General features: G+C 32.1%; 1 protein-coding gene across 4 annotated transcripts in view; it reads left to right on the top strand.

Annotated features, from left to right (window-relative positions):
- The window catches only part of drm (odd-skipped family member drumstick), a 96,535-nt gene extending 86,519 nt beyond the window's left edge, over positions 1-10,016 (top strand). For 2 of the 4 annotated variants that reach the window (XM_081755561.1, XM_081755560.1), the window contains exon 3: positions 7,261-10,016. In XM_081755561.1, coding sequence (XP_081611687.1) covers positions 7,261-7,318 — 58 coding nt within the window. In that variant the 3' untranslated portion in view covers positions 7,319-10,016. Of the gene's footprint in view, positions 1-5,753; positions 5,807-6,378; positions 6,443-7,260 lie in introns of all 4 variants that reach the window. The other 2 variants (XM_081755564.1, XM_081755563.1) reach the window with 2 other exon arrangements.
- The last annotated feature ends 5,321 nt before the right edge of the window (positions 10,017-15,337 follow it).

Here is a 15,337-nt window from a genome sequence, read left to right as displayed (position 1 = left end):
CCTGGGAGGTAAATGGTTCGGAGCATGGTGCTTCTGTGTGTCCCGATGTATATAAAGGGTAAGACCTTATTACTACATTGCTCGTGGGCCAACTCGTCCTTGCGAGCCACCATTTATCTTTCTATCTTCAACTTTTAAAGTACAAGATCTGGCCCACTTCCTTACAAATATGTCTTCCCCTTTTCTATAATGTTAATACTTAAAAGTTAGAAACAAATATTCGGTGTATTAGTATTGAGTTAGTAAATAAATAATTCAGTTTGCTATTATTGGAACTATTACCACCAAGGATTAATTTATAGATTGTTATTTATTAATAGAGATAGACCTATGTTTTGTTTGTACACATGATTTTTAAAAAATGACTGCAGTGATTTGGTTCATATATCATAAATCCATATGTTATTAATAAGCTTATGATGTGATGTAGAACCCTCTTGTGGCTGTACGGTTAGCGTACTATCTTCGACGTAGGAGACACATGTTCGATTTCCGGCGGGAGCTAATGCGCTTCGGATCCCGCGTTAAGCTATAGGTTCACGTCTCATTTGGCATCGGTGCTCAACGTGAAGTAATATTCAATTCCAACTAAGCAACCAACAATATGACATCGGAAACAAGGGCGCAAGAAGAGAATTTTCTACGAGGGGCTCATCTTCCTGGTTACTATATTACTTTTGGTACTTCTTATTTGTATTAAGAAAATCTTAAGAGGCCTCATCCCGGCGAAATTAAAATACCGCTAATTTTGCAGTAATTATGTGATATCTTCAAATAGATAAAAGATAATTGAAATGTGGAACAAGAGCGCCCTACACAATATTATTTTGCGTGAGGTACCGTTATCACAAGTCACCTAGTGGCTTTCCCTTTTCAGCCGTTTAGAAACGCGAAAATAAATGCCGATTTCTAAAATGGCTCGAAATCGAAAACAGATAAGTAAGCCGTGATAACGGTATCTCATGTAAAATTATATTGTCTAGGGCGCTCTTGTTCCAAATTTCAATTATCTTTTATCTATTTGAAGATATCACATAATCACTGTAAAATTAGCCGTATTTTAATTTTGCTAGGACTAGGCTTCTTAAGAAATTTAATAAATTTTCGTAAGCCAAAGGGGAAGGGGGGAGCATGATCGGAAACTCATTTCTCTTTGAAATTTCCAGCAGTAGAAATTGCTTACGGAGTTGCGTTTTCTGTGCATAGTTTTATTGAAGACGGCTGGAACGCTTCTGTTAAAATTTCGGAAATTAATATGCTATTAATAAGTCATAAAGCAATGTACGTTGTATCATCATTGACTCTACAATATGATGTGATTCACAATGTAACGGCAACAAAATCAGAATCTAGAGAGCGTAATTTACTGATCAGTAACATTAACAGTATCATTAGGAATTTAACCTACGACCCTCTCTAATACGACCGTGATTAGATTTCTTACTACTGAATTGGGAGATTCTGGGTTCGAATCCAGCCTACTATCCTGAGTTCTCGATAATTCCTCATCAGTTCGCGAGTCGAATACTGAGACGATACCTTTAAGTATGAGCCCTTCCTCTAACTAGCTTCTTTTTTCTATTGATTGTTAATTTCTGTTAGCATACGGGCGCCTTTGGTGTGGGAGACCCGGGTTCGATTCACGGCGGGAGCTTATGTGGTTCGAATTTCACACTAAGCTGTAGGTCCAGTCCCATATAGCTTTGCAGTTGAAAGGACGCTAAACTGAAAATGAAATCAAAATTGTTAAATAAATAAATTCACTCATCTTTTTCTTCTTTTCATTTCCCTTTCCACCACACTTTGGTACACATTCCTTAGAACACAAGTTCTTTTTACACAGTGTGTTAAGCATTCCTTTTTTTTGTTGTTTTTTTACAAATTTTTACCTAAATTGTTTCTGCCCTCCTTTTCTATCACTTCATTTATTTTCCGCATTACTCAGTTAATTTCTTCACACCTACATTTCGGAAGCCTCCAGTATTTTTTGTGACTTGTAATGTTTAGTTTTGTGTGATCAATACTTCACACAATGGGTTGTTTCCTTAACTATGTATTGAAAGATAAAGGATACACTTATTTTCTTCCTAAAGGCATTTACAATATCGGATCAAATCTAATAAATAATAATTTTATGTAAAAAAGAAAAAAATGTGAATGAATATCGTGCATGCTATGTAAGCAATAGTGTAAGAACTAGTACTATCGATACGTAAAGTAACTTTTCTTATAGTGGCTAAGCTTAAACTTAAAAGTAAAAATTCGTAAATAAAAAATATTTAAAGGAATTTTAGAAACCTTCTTAAAGTAAGAAAAATAGATGCGATTTAAGTATCTGAAACTAGTATTTCCTGCGTTATTTGTACATTTATCTAACGTATGAAAAATAAATTCTGCTGAAGATAGTAAAGAGGATCACGCTACTTTAAGTGTGGAATAGAGACATCTACTTTTATACATATCCTTTCATTATGTAGCAACCAACACTTCTTTGCTACTACGCAGGTTGTACAGAACGCACAGAATGTTTTAGATTTTAAGCCCCCGTTAAGGTGCCAATTATCCTGGAAGATGTTAAAGAATTCACTCCATTGACAAACTCCGTCGAGGTGATCACTTCAGTTGTCCATTGCACAAATCAAAAATTTAAAAAAATCCATTTCGTTCAATAGTAATCGTGTGGAGTAACGCACTAATGGAATTACTAACAGTACACTTTTGTAAGTCCCACTGCGTGATTCTAATAAGCATGTACAGCAACAAAAGTTCTTGCTGTTTGATGAAGTTTATTTTGAGAATAACGATGGAATGTACACAGTTTCACCGAGTTTCAAGCAGAAACTTACAGAAAATTATATTCTTTTAACTTACTGAAAACTGTACTCAAATTGTCCTTCCATTCTGAAGTTATTTACAAAACTAATTTCATCAAACAGAAAAAGAAAAAAATGTCGCTGACTATACTTGTTACAGTCATATTTCGCATGTGTTTGACAATTTATTAAACCTGACGTAATTCAAGGTTTAATTTGAGAGAACGTAGTTAAATGAAATGCTAAACCTTTAATTCTGTCATAGATACACTAGCGCGTTTTCATATTGACGTAGAATATAGTTTGACTTTAGCTGACTAGAGTAATTTTCATCCAGTTACACTGTGGGGATACTTGTAAAACCATCGACAGTTTTCTTTTACCCTCACTCAAAAATGATAATTTCCTGCTGAAACTTTTAAAAGAGGAGAGATTTTCAGATTAGAATTTAGCTCTTTATATTACTTAATAGACTTTAAACTGTAGTGATTAAATTGTACTGAATATTGGTAGTAAAAATAGAAGCAGGATGTAATTGACCCCTAATATATTCCAGATAACCATCTGTACCTCATACTAGAAATATTATTAAAGTGATAGTTTTTATAAATCCTGAGTACCGGCGAGGAATTAGAAAGCGTTACATCTACACACCATTCTTTGTTTCTATTATACCTCATAAAATCAAAATCTGTGTTTCATTGAGAGTCAGTTACTGGTAATCAGTTATGCAAGTATTTTTCAACCCATTTTTTACGTTGTACATATTTTGGAAGTGTTGAAGCATTTTACACCATAATTAGTCTCTTAAGGAAGGTTTAATGTATGCTCTGTTTAGTTGATACTTTTGTACTTAAATACCTCACTGTATTTAGTTTATGCTATTAATTGCACATTAGGAATTACATTTTAAGAACCTCTTTGATCTCACTTGTTCCCTTTAGCTTTTAAAACTTTGTCCTTAGGTTTTACATTCAATTTACCTATTTGCACAATCTTTCAAACAAGATGTTGCAACAAATTTAACTTTGATTAAATCTTTCTTTTGAATATCGTATTATATTTGTATATATATATCCTTGTATATATGCTAGTCATTTTATTGGGAGTAATAAAGTGGATAAAGAAATGTTTTTGATTTGCTTTTAGAACTAATGCACATAGATTTGCATTTATTTTAAAAAAGAAACGGGGTGTTGCTATTGTGTGAAAAAGACAGAATATAGAAAATACGAATATAAACAATTAGTATATAGATATAGCAACCATCAATGTCGGAAATCTTTACTAAGAGACTCTGCGATTTGTGGAACATATCCATTGAATATACTTATAATGTTACTATCAAGTTTAATTTTATCAAGATAATAAGAATAATATTTACCTGGTGGAATATTTACCAATTATTTTTAATAACAATCTTCATATATGTTGGCTAACAGAAGAAATAAGAACTTGTGATTTAGCAAGGAGAGTGTATTTGAAACTAACAGAACAAGATGGGCTATTGTAGAAAATAAACCGATGAATATATTAAACTTTCGTATGTTGAAACATGAAATAATAAATTACTCTGTAACGAAAAAATATCGAACTTGATAATATAATTAAATTATTTACATAACATTCGTATTTGTAATCATTTACAAAAGTTCACTCTCCTCATTATAGAATTGAAAATGAAGAAATATGAAACATATTACAATGTTAGATTTAAGGCATAGTATGCGAATATTTGATAAGTTATGAGGCGTTAAATATCTCTGTCATAAAAAACAGTTTGTAAATTCCATTTCGATATCGCCAGAATATATAATTTGATATAATACTAAGGAATGTAAACAGCACAAATAATGCAAGCGCAAAACGAAAATATTATATGTTTCTTACATTTAGTTGTTCTAGAAATAATAATAATAACAAGTAATTCTATTACATTTGTTAAATTGTCATAGCTGTGCAAAATCTAACCACCAATTATTAAAAACACAAACTTTTAGTTTATTAGGTTCACCGTAAAATTGATTGAGAATTTAATTACAATATCTAACGGTATACAAATTACAACACACTCAAATTCTCACTAGTGTATGAATATTATTTAATATTCATCTACGATCAATAATAACTACTTTCATATTATATATGCACACATTGAGATCAAATATACCAAGAACAGAAAACAAGTAAGTTCGAATTTAGCAACCTGAAAGCTTACAATGTCTTTAAAAAAAATGTTGTTGCTATATTGTTTATCTTCTTGATACTATATGAGAGGTGATAACTCTTCTACAGACACTTATTATGTGGGCAGTATTTAAAACAAACACTAAGAATTGCGCAACAAAGAATAAAATCGCAGGAGTCTATATAAGTAAGATTTCTGACATCAATGAAAAGTAGACATTTCACTGCATAATTTTTAATGGGACAATATTATTTAGCACTTAGAACTTACATATTTTCAACTTAGTGGGGCGATTTGTGTCGAATTGTGTAAAAAGTGTTAAATATTTTTCTGAGTTACGGCTTTCCTTTCCAAACATAATTGGAAACCAGTATCAATACTTAAGTTTCTCCTTTGTAAGTAAAGTTGCATTGCAAATACATATAATTAAACAACATTGTATCGCAATAACTGTTTTACATTCTTTATCTTTCAAGTGACAAAGTCTCTGTTTAAAGACAATCTACATAATTTTTTTTACCAGAAAAACAATCAGATATAACGTAAAATTATATCTATCGGGTGTCAGAAGAGAATGATTGCTATTGGTGAAATATTTAAAATCAAAAAAAGGATTAGACTGGATATCTCGAAATTGACACATTGGCATACTTGTGCCAAAAGTTTTAAATTAAATTTGATTGGTGAACGATGAATTTACATAATGATTTGAGTTTTCTTTCTAATAAGAGTTATGTACTATTATTTTACAGCGGAAGTAATTGTTTGGAGAGTTAAGCCGCAACTTAAAAATTTGTTTCTTCTGGTAAGCATTATTTCAGAACTACTTAATGAAACCACGATATATATTCTTTCAATTTTTAACTAAACATGTTCTCTTGGTAGATAAAACTAAATTTATTTAAAACTTACAATTCTTGAAGGAGTTACTCTCTAGCTTACACTTTTGAAACCTATTCAAGCATGTGCTAGCACTTTACCCACTACTACTAGTGCTCAGTATTAACAGTTTTAGCAAAAACATAAAATGTTTGAATAGGGAGTCATTTATTAAATATAATTTAATATTACATTTAAAATGATTGAAATATATTGTGGTTTCATTCATTTCATCTGAAGATTTAGTAGTTCTAGTTCTTACATTGTGGGTTTATAGAACCTGCTCTAACTGACGATTCTTCTTCATAAAAAGCATGTGCGGAAAGGTTCTATTTGGTAGTTCTGGTATAGCTCTTATGAGTTTCAACGACATACACAACTACATGAGCAAAACCATTCTCCACAGGTGTTCCCTATTGACGTTCAAGTATATTTGTATCTTGGACATAGTGGTAGTTGATATTCTAAATTTGGAAATCCTTTTTTCTTTTTGTATAGCTGTGGTTCGCGATGATCTAGTTGTCCAGTTGATGAAAATACACCATCGGCAACAGTTAGGATAGTAAGGATATATTTTTCTTCTATTTTATTTAAAAACAGCATTATTTTGCAAACAGCATTATATAGGAAAAAGTAAACACTGCTGCAACTACATAAAGAATCGTAATGCAGCGAAGCACGTATTTCTTGCACGCTTTTTGTAATGACATGTAGAAATATTGCTCTTTCACTTTTGAAATTTTATTACATGGCATGAAACCAGCGTTGTAAAGGTATCTCGCTTTGCTTTTGAATATCCATTTTAAATTATAATAGCTCAGCCAACGAAAACGATCTAATTTCGTGGCATATTTTGTTTAAGTACATGTAACTTTAAACTTTTGCATCTGTTGTATTGTAAATATAAGATATTGTAATATTTGAAAGAAAGACTAAAGAGTAGTTCTGCTTACGAATGTAGTTACAATATTTATCGTCCCAGATAGTTTAAAGCCTCGTATGTTAAACCAATATTGTTTCGCCCTACGTCGCGAGTATCTAACCTATTTCGATTAGCAACAATATAATCGCTCGTTTATCATTAAAACATTTCCGAAAATTATGCAACAATTCCAAACATATGCTGAAACCGAAATGCTACTTTGAACATTTTATGAAAAACTCAACAACATTCTTAACATACTGGGTTTTGTGCTATCAGAGACGAAATTATACACCTTTCTTAGTAATGGAATATCTTCCTTCTCTAACAATGGTTGAAGTCTCGGTTTTACTAACAAATTTAGTGGCAAAGTAACAACTTTAAAAGAACTAATATATTTATATACCTGCTATTTGCAATCTTTGTTTTACATATTTGTTCTTAATTTTCATTTTCAGATCTATACACCACACAACAACCTGCAAGTTAGCAAACGGTTTCGCGAATGGATTGTAAATAACCAACAAATAATGACGTCCTAACTTTTCCCATAGTATAAGAAGACAGAATACTTACAGTGATTCAAATGTTTCCCGCCGTCCCACAAACTATTTGCAAACTACATTATATCCCATTCACCCAGTGACACATTTCAATAATTCATGTGAATATATGTTCTTTTGCGTGTGAATTATAATATTACATATTTCATATTCATAAAAGTGGTAGTTAATCCTGAGAAATAGACGATAAATAGAAGAGTTTATAATTCACTATAGATAACATTGTTTCCATTGTCTTGCAGTGCAGAGGTATTTTGTTTAGCAAACATGCATCAGATAAACAGAATATACCTTTTACGCGAACGATTGTGGTATATCGCAGTTTATGACAAATATGCTAAGGAACCTTCAGACAATTTTCCTAAAAGAAGAACATATAACATAGATCAGTCAATTACTCGTAAACATACACACAGGCCTGCATGCAAAATATTAGTGAATGTATCCATAGTGCACCCAAATGATACAGGCATTGGACTGCTTAGACTGCAAGGAAATAAGAAATAGTGATAATAGTGATAATAGATATGGACTGAAGTGCAGATTATTTTGGTTCTTGTTTGCTTTAGGACATGTTAGCATTCCTATCATAACGTACGAAGTGCAGAGGAAAGTCATCAGCAAATATTCTATTAATTTTCTTTTCAGCAACTCTATGCATTACCGGTAATTAATTTAAATTAAGTTTGTGTATTTTACCCAATTCTGAAACTCAAAACTCTTCTCATTGATTCACTAAAAAAAAAAGTTTTACTTTTGCTGAGCGAAAATCGTATCCAAATCTTTTTCTTTTGTTATCTTCTCATTGTTTTCACATTTATTTTATATTTGATACTTACTGTTAGTATCTTCTCTCCAAACATTACGACTGTAATGTGTTGTTGCAGAAGGAGAGGTGTTTGTTGAATAGCGTTGCAGCAGCCTTGAATATACATAAATGTGTATACTATTTTGTGTGTATTACGAGTCTTTCTTTGTTGTAGTCTAAGTAAATATACGTATCAGCAATAACAAAGTTACCAATGCATTATGACATGTGCTTTTAGATCATAGGCAAATATATTTCCGCACATTTTTTTTTATTTTCTTTAAACTGCAAAAATAACCAAGTGCCTTTATCTTTTCTAATATCAAATTGGTAGTAATATCAAGTCATTTCAGTAGCACATCTAGCAAGATACCAATATAATTTACTAAATAATAATAATAATAATAATAATCAAGTACAATAGCAAAACTTGAATATTTGTAAATTCCATTTTAGTCCGAATTTATGTTGTGTGGCAATGAAAAAAGAGATCCAAAGTGTAAAATTTACTTGTATACGTGAAGAGATTTATCTTGTATATACTTATAGAGATCCTATAATTAAATATATATATATAAATATAAATATTTATGCTTCGTACCTGCTAAATAGTAGCAAAAATATAATTCTGAAATAGTCTGAGAATATTGCTTGTGCTAGGCTGTTATGTTTTAAGTTAAATATCAAAGAAACAAGAGTTGATGTTTTCACCAAACTTACGATGCTAATTGGCATAAGGAAGTATTGAAACATTTGGATATAATCTTTATGTACATAACATATTACAGCCATAGTTAAATTCTTCTATCGTAGCATCATAAATGTAAAAAAATAAAATAAATAAACAGACTGTTGAAGAGACTGAAAGATATGTTAACAATGCAGTAAATCTATCTGAAAAAAATACGTAATGATGTAAAGACATCAATAAACATGTATATTTTACAACAAATGTTCAGAATAGTAATATAATCATATATTTAACATGTGTGTGTCTTGTTAGAGTTTCAAACATAGCTACATATGAACTATAATTTTACGCTTTTAATTAAGATAATAATGAAGAGGGTACTTTTTTGTTTATAATTTGATATTTAAAAAATCAATTTATGAGATTAAAATACTGACAAGAATAACTTTTAAAATTTACCATGATGATGCCCATGTTGTTCTAGTCGATTATTTAAGTACAGTTCTATTACTGTGCAATATAGGATCTAAACAAAGTGCGATTATATATTTATGTTGCAAATTTCAATGTCTACTATTATTTGACAGAATCATTCACTCTAAGACATGTATATGATTCTCAAACTCAGTTCAGTGTTTAAAAACTATTTAAAATTGTAAATTGTAATTTTAAATTGTATCCTCTATTCAGTATTTTTAAAAATTCATTCCTATTTTAATGTAAAAGAGAACAAAATTTGATTCGTACTACTAAATCTTCTTATTGAAAGGTTGTTTTCAAAAACGTGTGTGAAATAGATATTTCAGTATTTTGTAGATATTTTAACATATATTTCGTGTAGAGTGCCATATATCGTTCATAAAAGTGTCTAGTTTTATTTTTATTGCTATCAGCTTCTTTTGTTGGTAGAATGGTAATTTTATATAACAAAGAATAAATAAGATTAAAGAGTATGAATATTGTTGAAAACTATTACAAATAATATTGTATATGGATATTTTAGAAAACTTATTTGTTCAGTGATTACATGTTGGCAATAAGATCAGTAAATTTTATTTATTTGTTGCAAAGCTTAGCCTATATTCTTAAAAATGTAATATGTTTCTGTATTGCTGCCCAGAAAAACGTAGTGAATAAAAGCCTAATACATTACTTTACATGTATATTCTTCCTGTTTTTTGCTTAATAAAACTAATAAAATTAAAGGTTGAAAAGCAGGTAAGTTTTGTAGAGACTTTGCTTAAAATTGAAACATGTACACATCTATTTCAAGTTTACGCCTTGGATATCTTCCCACACTTCTTATTATTACAAAAAGTATTTGTTAGTTGTTAGATACAAAAACTAGATATTTATAAATCTAAGATTATTTTATTTTTATTTATTTATTTATTTATTTATTTTTGAAAAGGTACAACAATACCGTCAATAACACTACGATAAGCAATGCGCATGCGGTAAGCTTCTAACAGACTTTCACTCATAAGTAAGCACATCATGCAGAAGAAAATTCTAGTTGATTCTAAATAAGGATAATCTAAGTACATAAAACCATATACATAATGTTTTGTATTACAAATTGACACACCATTTATTATAATTTTAAATGTAACACATCTACATGATTTTTTTGTATGGACTTTTAGATGAAAAAGAATCTACCGTTGAGGGAATTTGATATTTCTTGATAATGATCGAAGGAAGTAGGCTTAAATAGAACTATCTGTTTTGGAGTTTATCGTTGTGAAAAAGACATAATTATTAACAGTAACAATAATCGTTAATGTAGGTGTTTTTTGATAATTATGTATGAATTATGCATCGATCTGCACAGTTAATTTTCAAAATCAAAAATTAAAAAAAATGAAAAGGGTTTCTTTCTTTCTTCCTTTTTCTTTTCTTAATTACTGTATTTACTAATTTCTAATGACAATCAGCGGTAATAAGGATTTACTCACAGTATATGTAACATGTCTACAATTTACGTAACGAATAGGTCATAGCGTTTGGTACAGGTTAATGATATTTCGAAAAATTAAACGCCGGGACTGGTGGCGTAGTCCTGTATTTCAGTATTCTTGCAGGTGAGATAATGTGGTGGGGAACGATCTGCACTCTGATGGTTGATCTTGTATGATGATCTATACACCTGCCAACTGCACTGCCAGCCCTGATTGTGATTTAGGGCCCATGTTAATAGTTGGTTTCTCATAATTTTCACAATCTCGGTATTGCTAAGGACGCGAAACACCAAAACTCAAATCCAGAAAGAATAGCTCGAAAACATTATTTTATATCATATAAAATAAGAAAACGTCCAAAACTATAAAGCTCGTATTAGTACATAATCTAAAACCATTTCACAAACAAGTTGCATGAAATACACTCAAATTTTAAGCTGACTTTCTCAATATATATATGAAATGCCTTTTCTAATTTTCTCATACTGTGCGTTGAAAGTTATAAAATAATCTCACCTAAGAGTTTGTTTGTCTGTCTGTGTGCGTCTGGGACAAGACGATGGACCGGGAGTTACCAAATTTGGATCATGGGTACCTTGGTCTAGGCCCCAGACCAAGACGAAGCTTTTTTTTTTGTTAATTTCTAAGCAGGGGGTCTCAGGACCGGCATTTACCAGGACATGTAAAAGTAGTAGAAAAATGACCGATATCAGTGTCGAATTTATAGTTTTCGCGGTCGCTGAGATCAATGGTGAAACTCCGATCGCATTCACCCCATTCGGCCGGGATTCACACCTGGGAGGGGGGTATACAGAAACATGTAAAAATAATCCAAAATGACCGATATTAGTATCAAATCCATTGTTTTCGAGGTCGTTGAGATCAATGGTGATACTTCCACAGGCGTTGACTTCCAAATACAGGCTCCATGCAAAGAATGGGTATTTCAGCTAGTATCTAAGTAAAGCTTACTTAATTTTACACCAAGTTACGCTAATTTCAATTTTAACAACTAAATCAATCCCTAAATATAACTTTAAAATCATTGTTTATATGAAACGAATGCAAGTATCAACTTCGCCAAAAAAAGAAAAAAATCGTCCAGAAAATCGTGGACTGTTTCATTCTCTGAATGTCGGACATTTATCTTCCGCTTTAACACTAATTTTCCCGTCCCATAGTATCAGGATCTTTCCTGCATATAGAATATTTCTTCACGTAAGAGAAGAATTCTAATGTTTTGAAAAGGGACAACATTCTAAGAGTTATCTCCTTATTAAATAATCTGGTACAATTCTATTAAGAAAAGTGCAATTGACATGGGACATTTGGGGAATTCCGACAGTTTTAAGCTTGCAGCCCTTTAGCTTACTTGATTTTCGAGGGAGACAAATGATGTCAGTAGACTCACAGGGATCCGAGTGTGTTGTAAGTTATGAGTAGCTTATCTTTTTCTATGATTATTATCGTATCGGATAAATGTGTTTAAGTCAAATGATTTGTTTAAACACTTCTCGTAGCTAAATTTTATTTGCTGGATAAAAGAGAAAGGAAAAAATAATGCACTATATGTAAGTTTGATATTCTAAAGGCTAACGTGTGGTGGGTGGTTATTGGTGTTTAAGTCTTTCTATATAAAGATATATTTAGGTCATAACAGTGGTTAGGTCGTTTCGGAGTATTCGCGACAGTCAATATTGAGAATTTCTGACACTTCTGCAATTTTGCAATTCGTTCGAACGTATTATATTAGCATCAAAACTAAGAGGTTCAAGCGAATTTATCGTATTTTACATTTATCATTGTGCAGAATGATACGTAATTATCAATATGAAACTGTTCAGTGTAGTTGGTCATTAAGAATTATGAAAGTACCATTGAGGTTGCTCGAAACGAAATATTTACTGCAGCTAAAGGATTTGATGTGCCTAGAAACACGTTACGAGAAAGTCCTTTCAATGTAGATAGACTCATTAATAAGAAGTACGGGGGTTGTCCAATGTTATCAGCAAAGCAAGAGAGTAAAACGAATCTTAAAGTTAGACGCCATAAGATTTGGTCTTACCATCATCATCTTACGTCGGCTAGCTTCCTTTTATACTGATAAACACTAAATTGGACACTGTTTCAGAAAAAAAAATCAGAAATCGCTGGATATAATTGGATGTATAGCTTCTAAAGGTGACATCCATTAGTGACTACATAGAAAGCTCAAGAACTTTCATTTGCTAAAGCTAAAGGCCCAACGAAAGAAAGGGTAGAATAATTTTTTAAGACTTCGGAAGAATGAAAAGAACAATTTGGGGGATACGCCAGAACACGTTTTTAATTATGATGGAACAGGTTTGCAGTTAACCTATAAACCATAAAAGGCGTATCGAGAAAAGGGAGTATAGCCGTATACTCCCAAAGAGATGTGGAACGAGAGAAAACTGTGGTTTAGCGTGTACAAGTGGCTCTGGCAACGATATTCCTTCTTTTGTCACTATGAAAGGTCAACGTGAAAAGGAATTATATGCAAATGGAAAGTCTCCGGGAACTGTTATTGAAATGATTAATTCTTGCTATATGATGTGTGAAGTGTTTTCGAAGTTTATAAATCATCTTGAATTCCATTTGCCTCAGAACTGCATTCTTTTAATTCTAGGCAGTAATCGATCATATTGCAGAGATTTGCATACTTAGTAAAGTCTGCGAGTTAGGTATAGGTATACTGTGCTTACCACCACATGGGACACACGAAATGAAGCTGTTAGATATTGCATTGTTCTGACCACTAAAGCTATCTTACGAGGAATGTCATCTTCAGTTGCATTCTCAAACAACAAAGACAATATCTAAATACACTTTTTGAAATCTTTCTATAAAAGCCTGAATGACAGCAAAAACAGTTTCCAATGGATTTGAGGCATCTGAAATATTTCTAGTAAACTCACAAAATATTTCAGAATCTGCACTTTTACCTTCAAATCACATTCCAATCCAAATTCAACTCAGGAAGTTGAAACCTCTCACATTCACTGAAACTTGCCATACGACGACATTTCATAGCAAAGAACGACAGAAAAGTGGTGCAAGCGTTCACTTGAGAAGATAAATCTAAGTCACGTATTTACTTCACTTTACGATATAAGAGGTGTTACGTGCAAAAGTTACCGCCAAGACCACCTCGAATACTTCGAATATTAGAAACAAACTATTCGTGTTTTTGATGGTGAACAATTACTAACTTCTCCGGAATATATTTGAGAAATAAGAAATGTGAACGAGCCAACTGACTTCGCTGAAGAGATTAAAAAAAAAAAAAAACAGTGACTTGCAGTTAATTGGTACGAAAACAAAGCCCGAAAATTAAATCTAAATAAGAGATTCATCAAGGAAAAGGCAATCTCAAGCTACAGAAGTTGAAGGTGATTGTGGAATGTGTTACGCATGGTACTACGGCAGCCTTAAAAATGGTGATTGAGTGCAACGTACGAAATGTTATATATAGTTCCATGAGAAGTGTATAATAGGCGGTGTAATCGCCTCTGGTCGCTGTTCGTGGTTCTGTCCTTCGTTGCCCTACCAATGAGTGTTTTCCGTAGACCTGGACTTACCTGGGTAAGACCTTGAAGAACATCTCCAAAAAGGGATTACAGAATTGTTCCCAAATTGCTCGTCGCTCTCAATGATAAGATGAGCATTAGGCGCGAGAGGTTCGGATGTCTCGTCTCAAAGATCTCACGGACGATCAGACGGTCATCCAAACCACAACGCACACAAACATCACTCACACACACACAACGAAAACACACTGGGTTAAACGACACTATACTTATTTATTAGAATACTATTAAAAAGAAAAATAAACAAGAGAAACGATCACAACACTTAACACTGAATATGTATAATTATTCCCATTATTAAAACCACACTTTACTTCTTCACTATACTGTAACCCTTTATCACTTATATATATATATATATATATATATATATATATATATATATATATATATATATATATATATATATATATATATATATATATATATACGGAAGATTATAATTGAGATTTTACTATAAATGCTTTTCTCACACCATTGATGCACTTGGGGGATTAGCACTGGAGGAAAAGTTGCCGGGATAATAGCACGTACTAATATGATTGCTGCTCCAAAGAGTCCTGAAGAGTCGACACGAGTCTTCAACAAAATTACATACTCTCCAAAGTGGAATGCTAATGGTGAAGGGCGCGTTTGTAACTTTACACACAAGATATATGAGCCTGGAACTTATTGATTGGGGCTAGCCGTAAGAAAACGTCCTTCACCGGCTAATAGCTTGTGCCCCGTAACACAATATTATACTTGATGCTCGACACAACGTGCATGGCTGCTGCTTCGAAACGTGGAGTAACACTCTCCAAATCAATAGGTTCGCGATACGAGCTGCATTGGTCCATTAATCAATGTTGGCAGTTCATTCTTAAAGCACTCAGGTTAAATCACCTGTATGTACATGTAAATA

This window comes from Thermobia domestica, chromosome 4, assembly GCF_964235325.1.
Source record: "Thermobia domestica chromosome 4, izTheDome1.hap1.1, whole genome shotgun sequence".
NCBI classification, from domain to species: domain Eukaryota; kingdom Metazoa; phylum Arthropoda; class Insecta; order Zygentoma; family Lepismatidae; genus Thermobia; species Thermobia domestica.
This window is presented reverse-complemented; position numbering and strand designations above follow the sequence as displayed.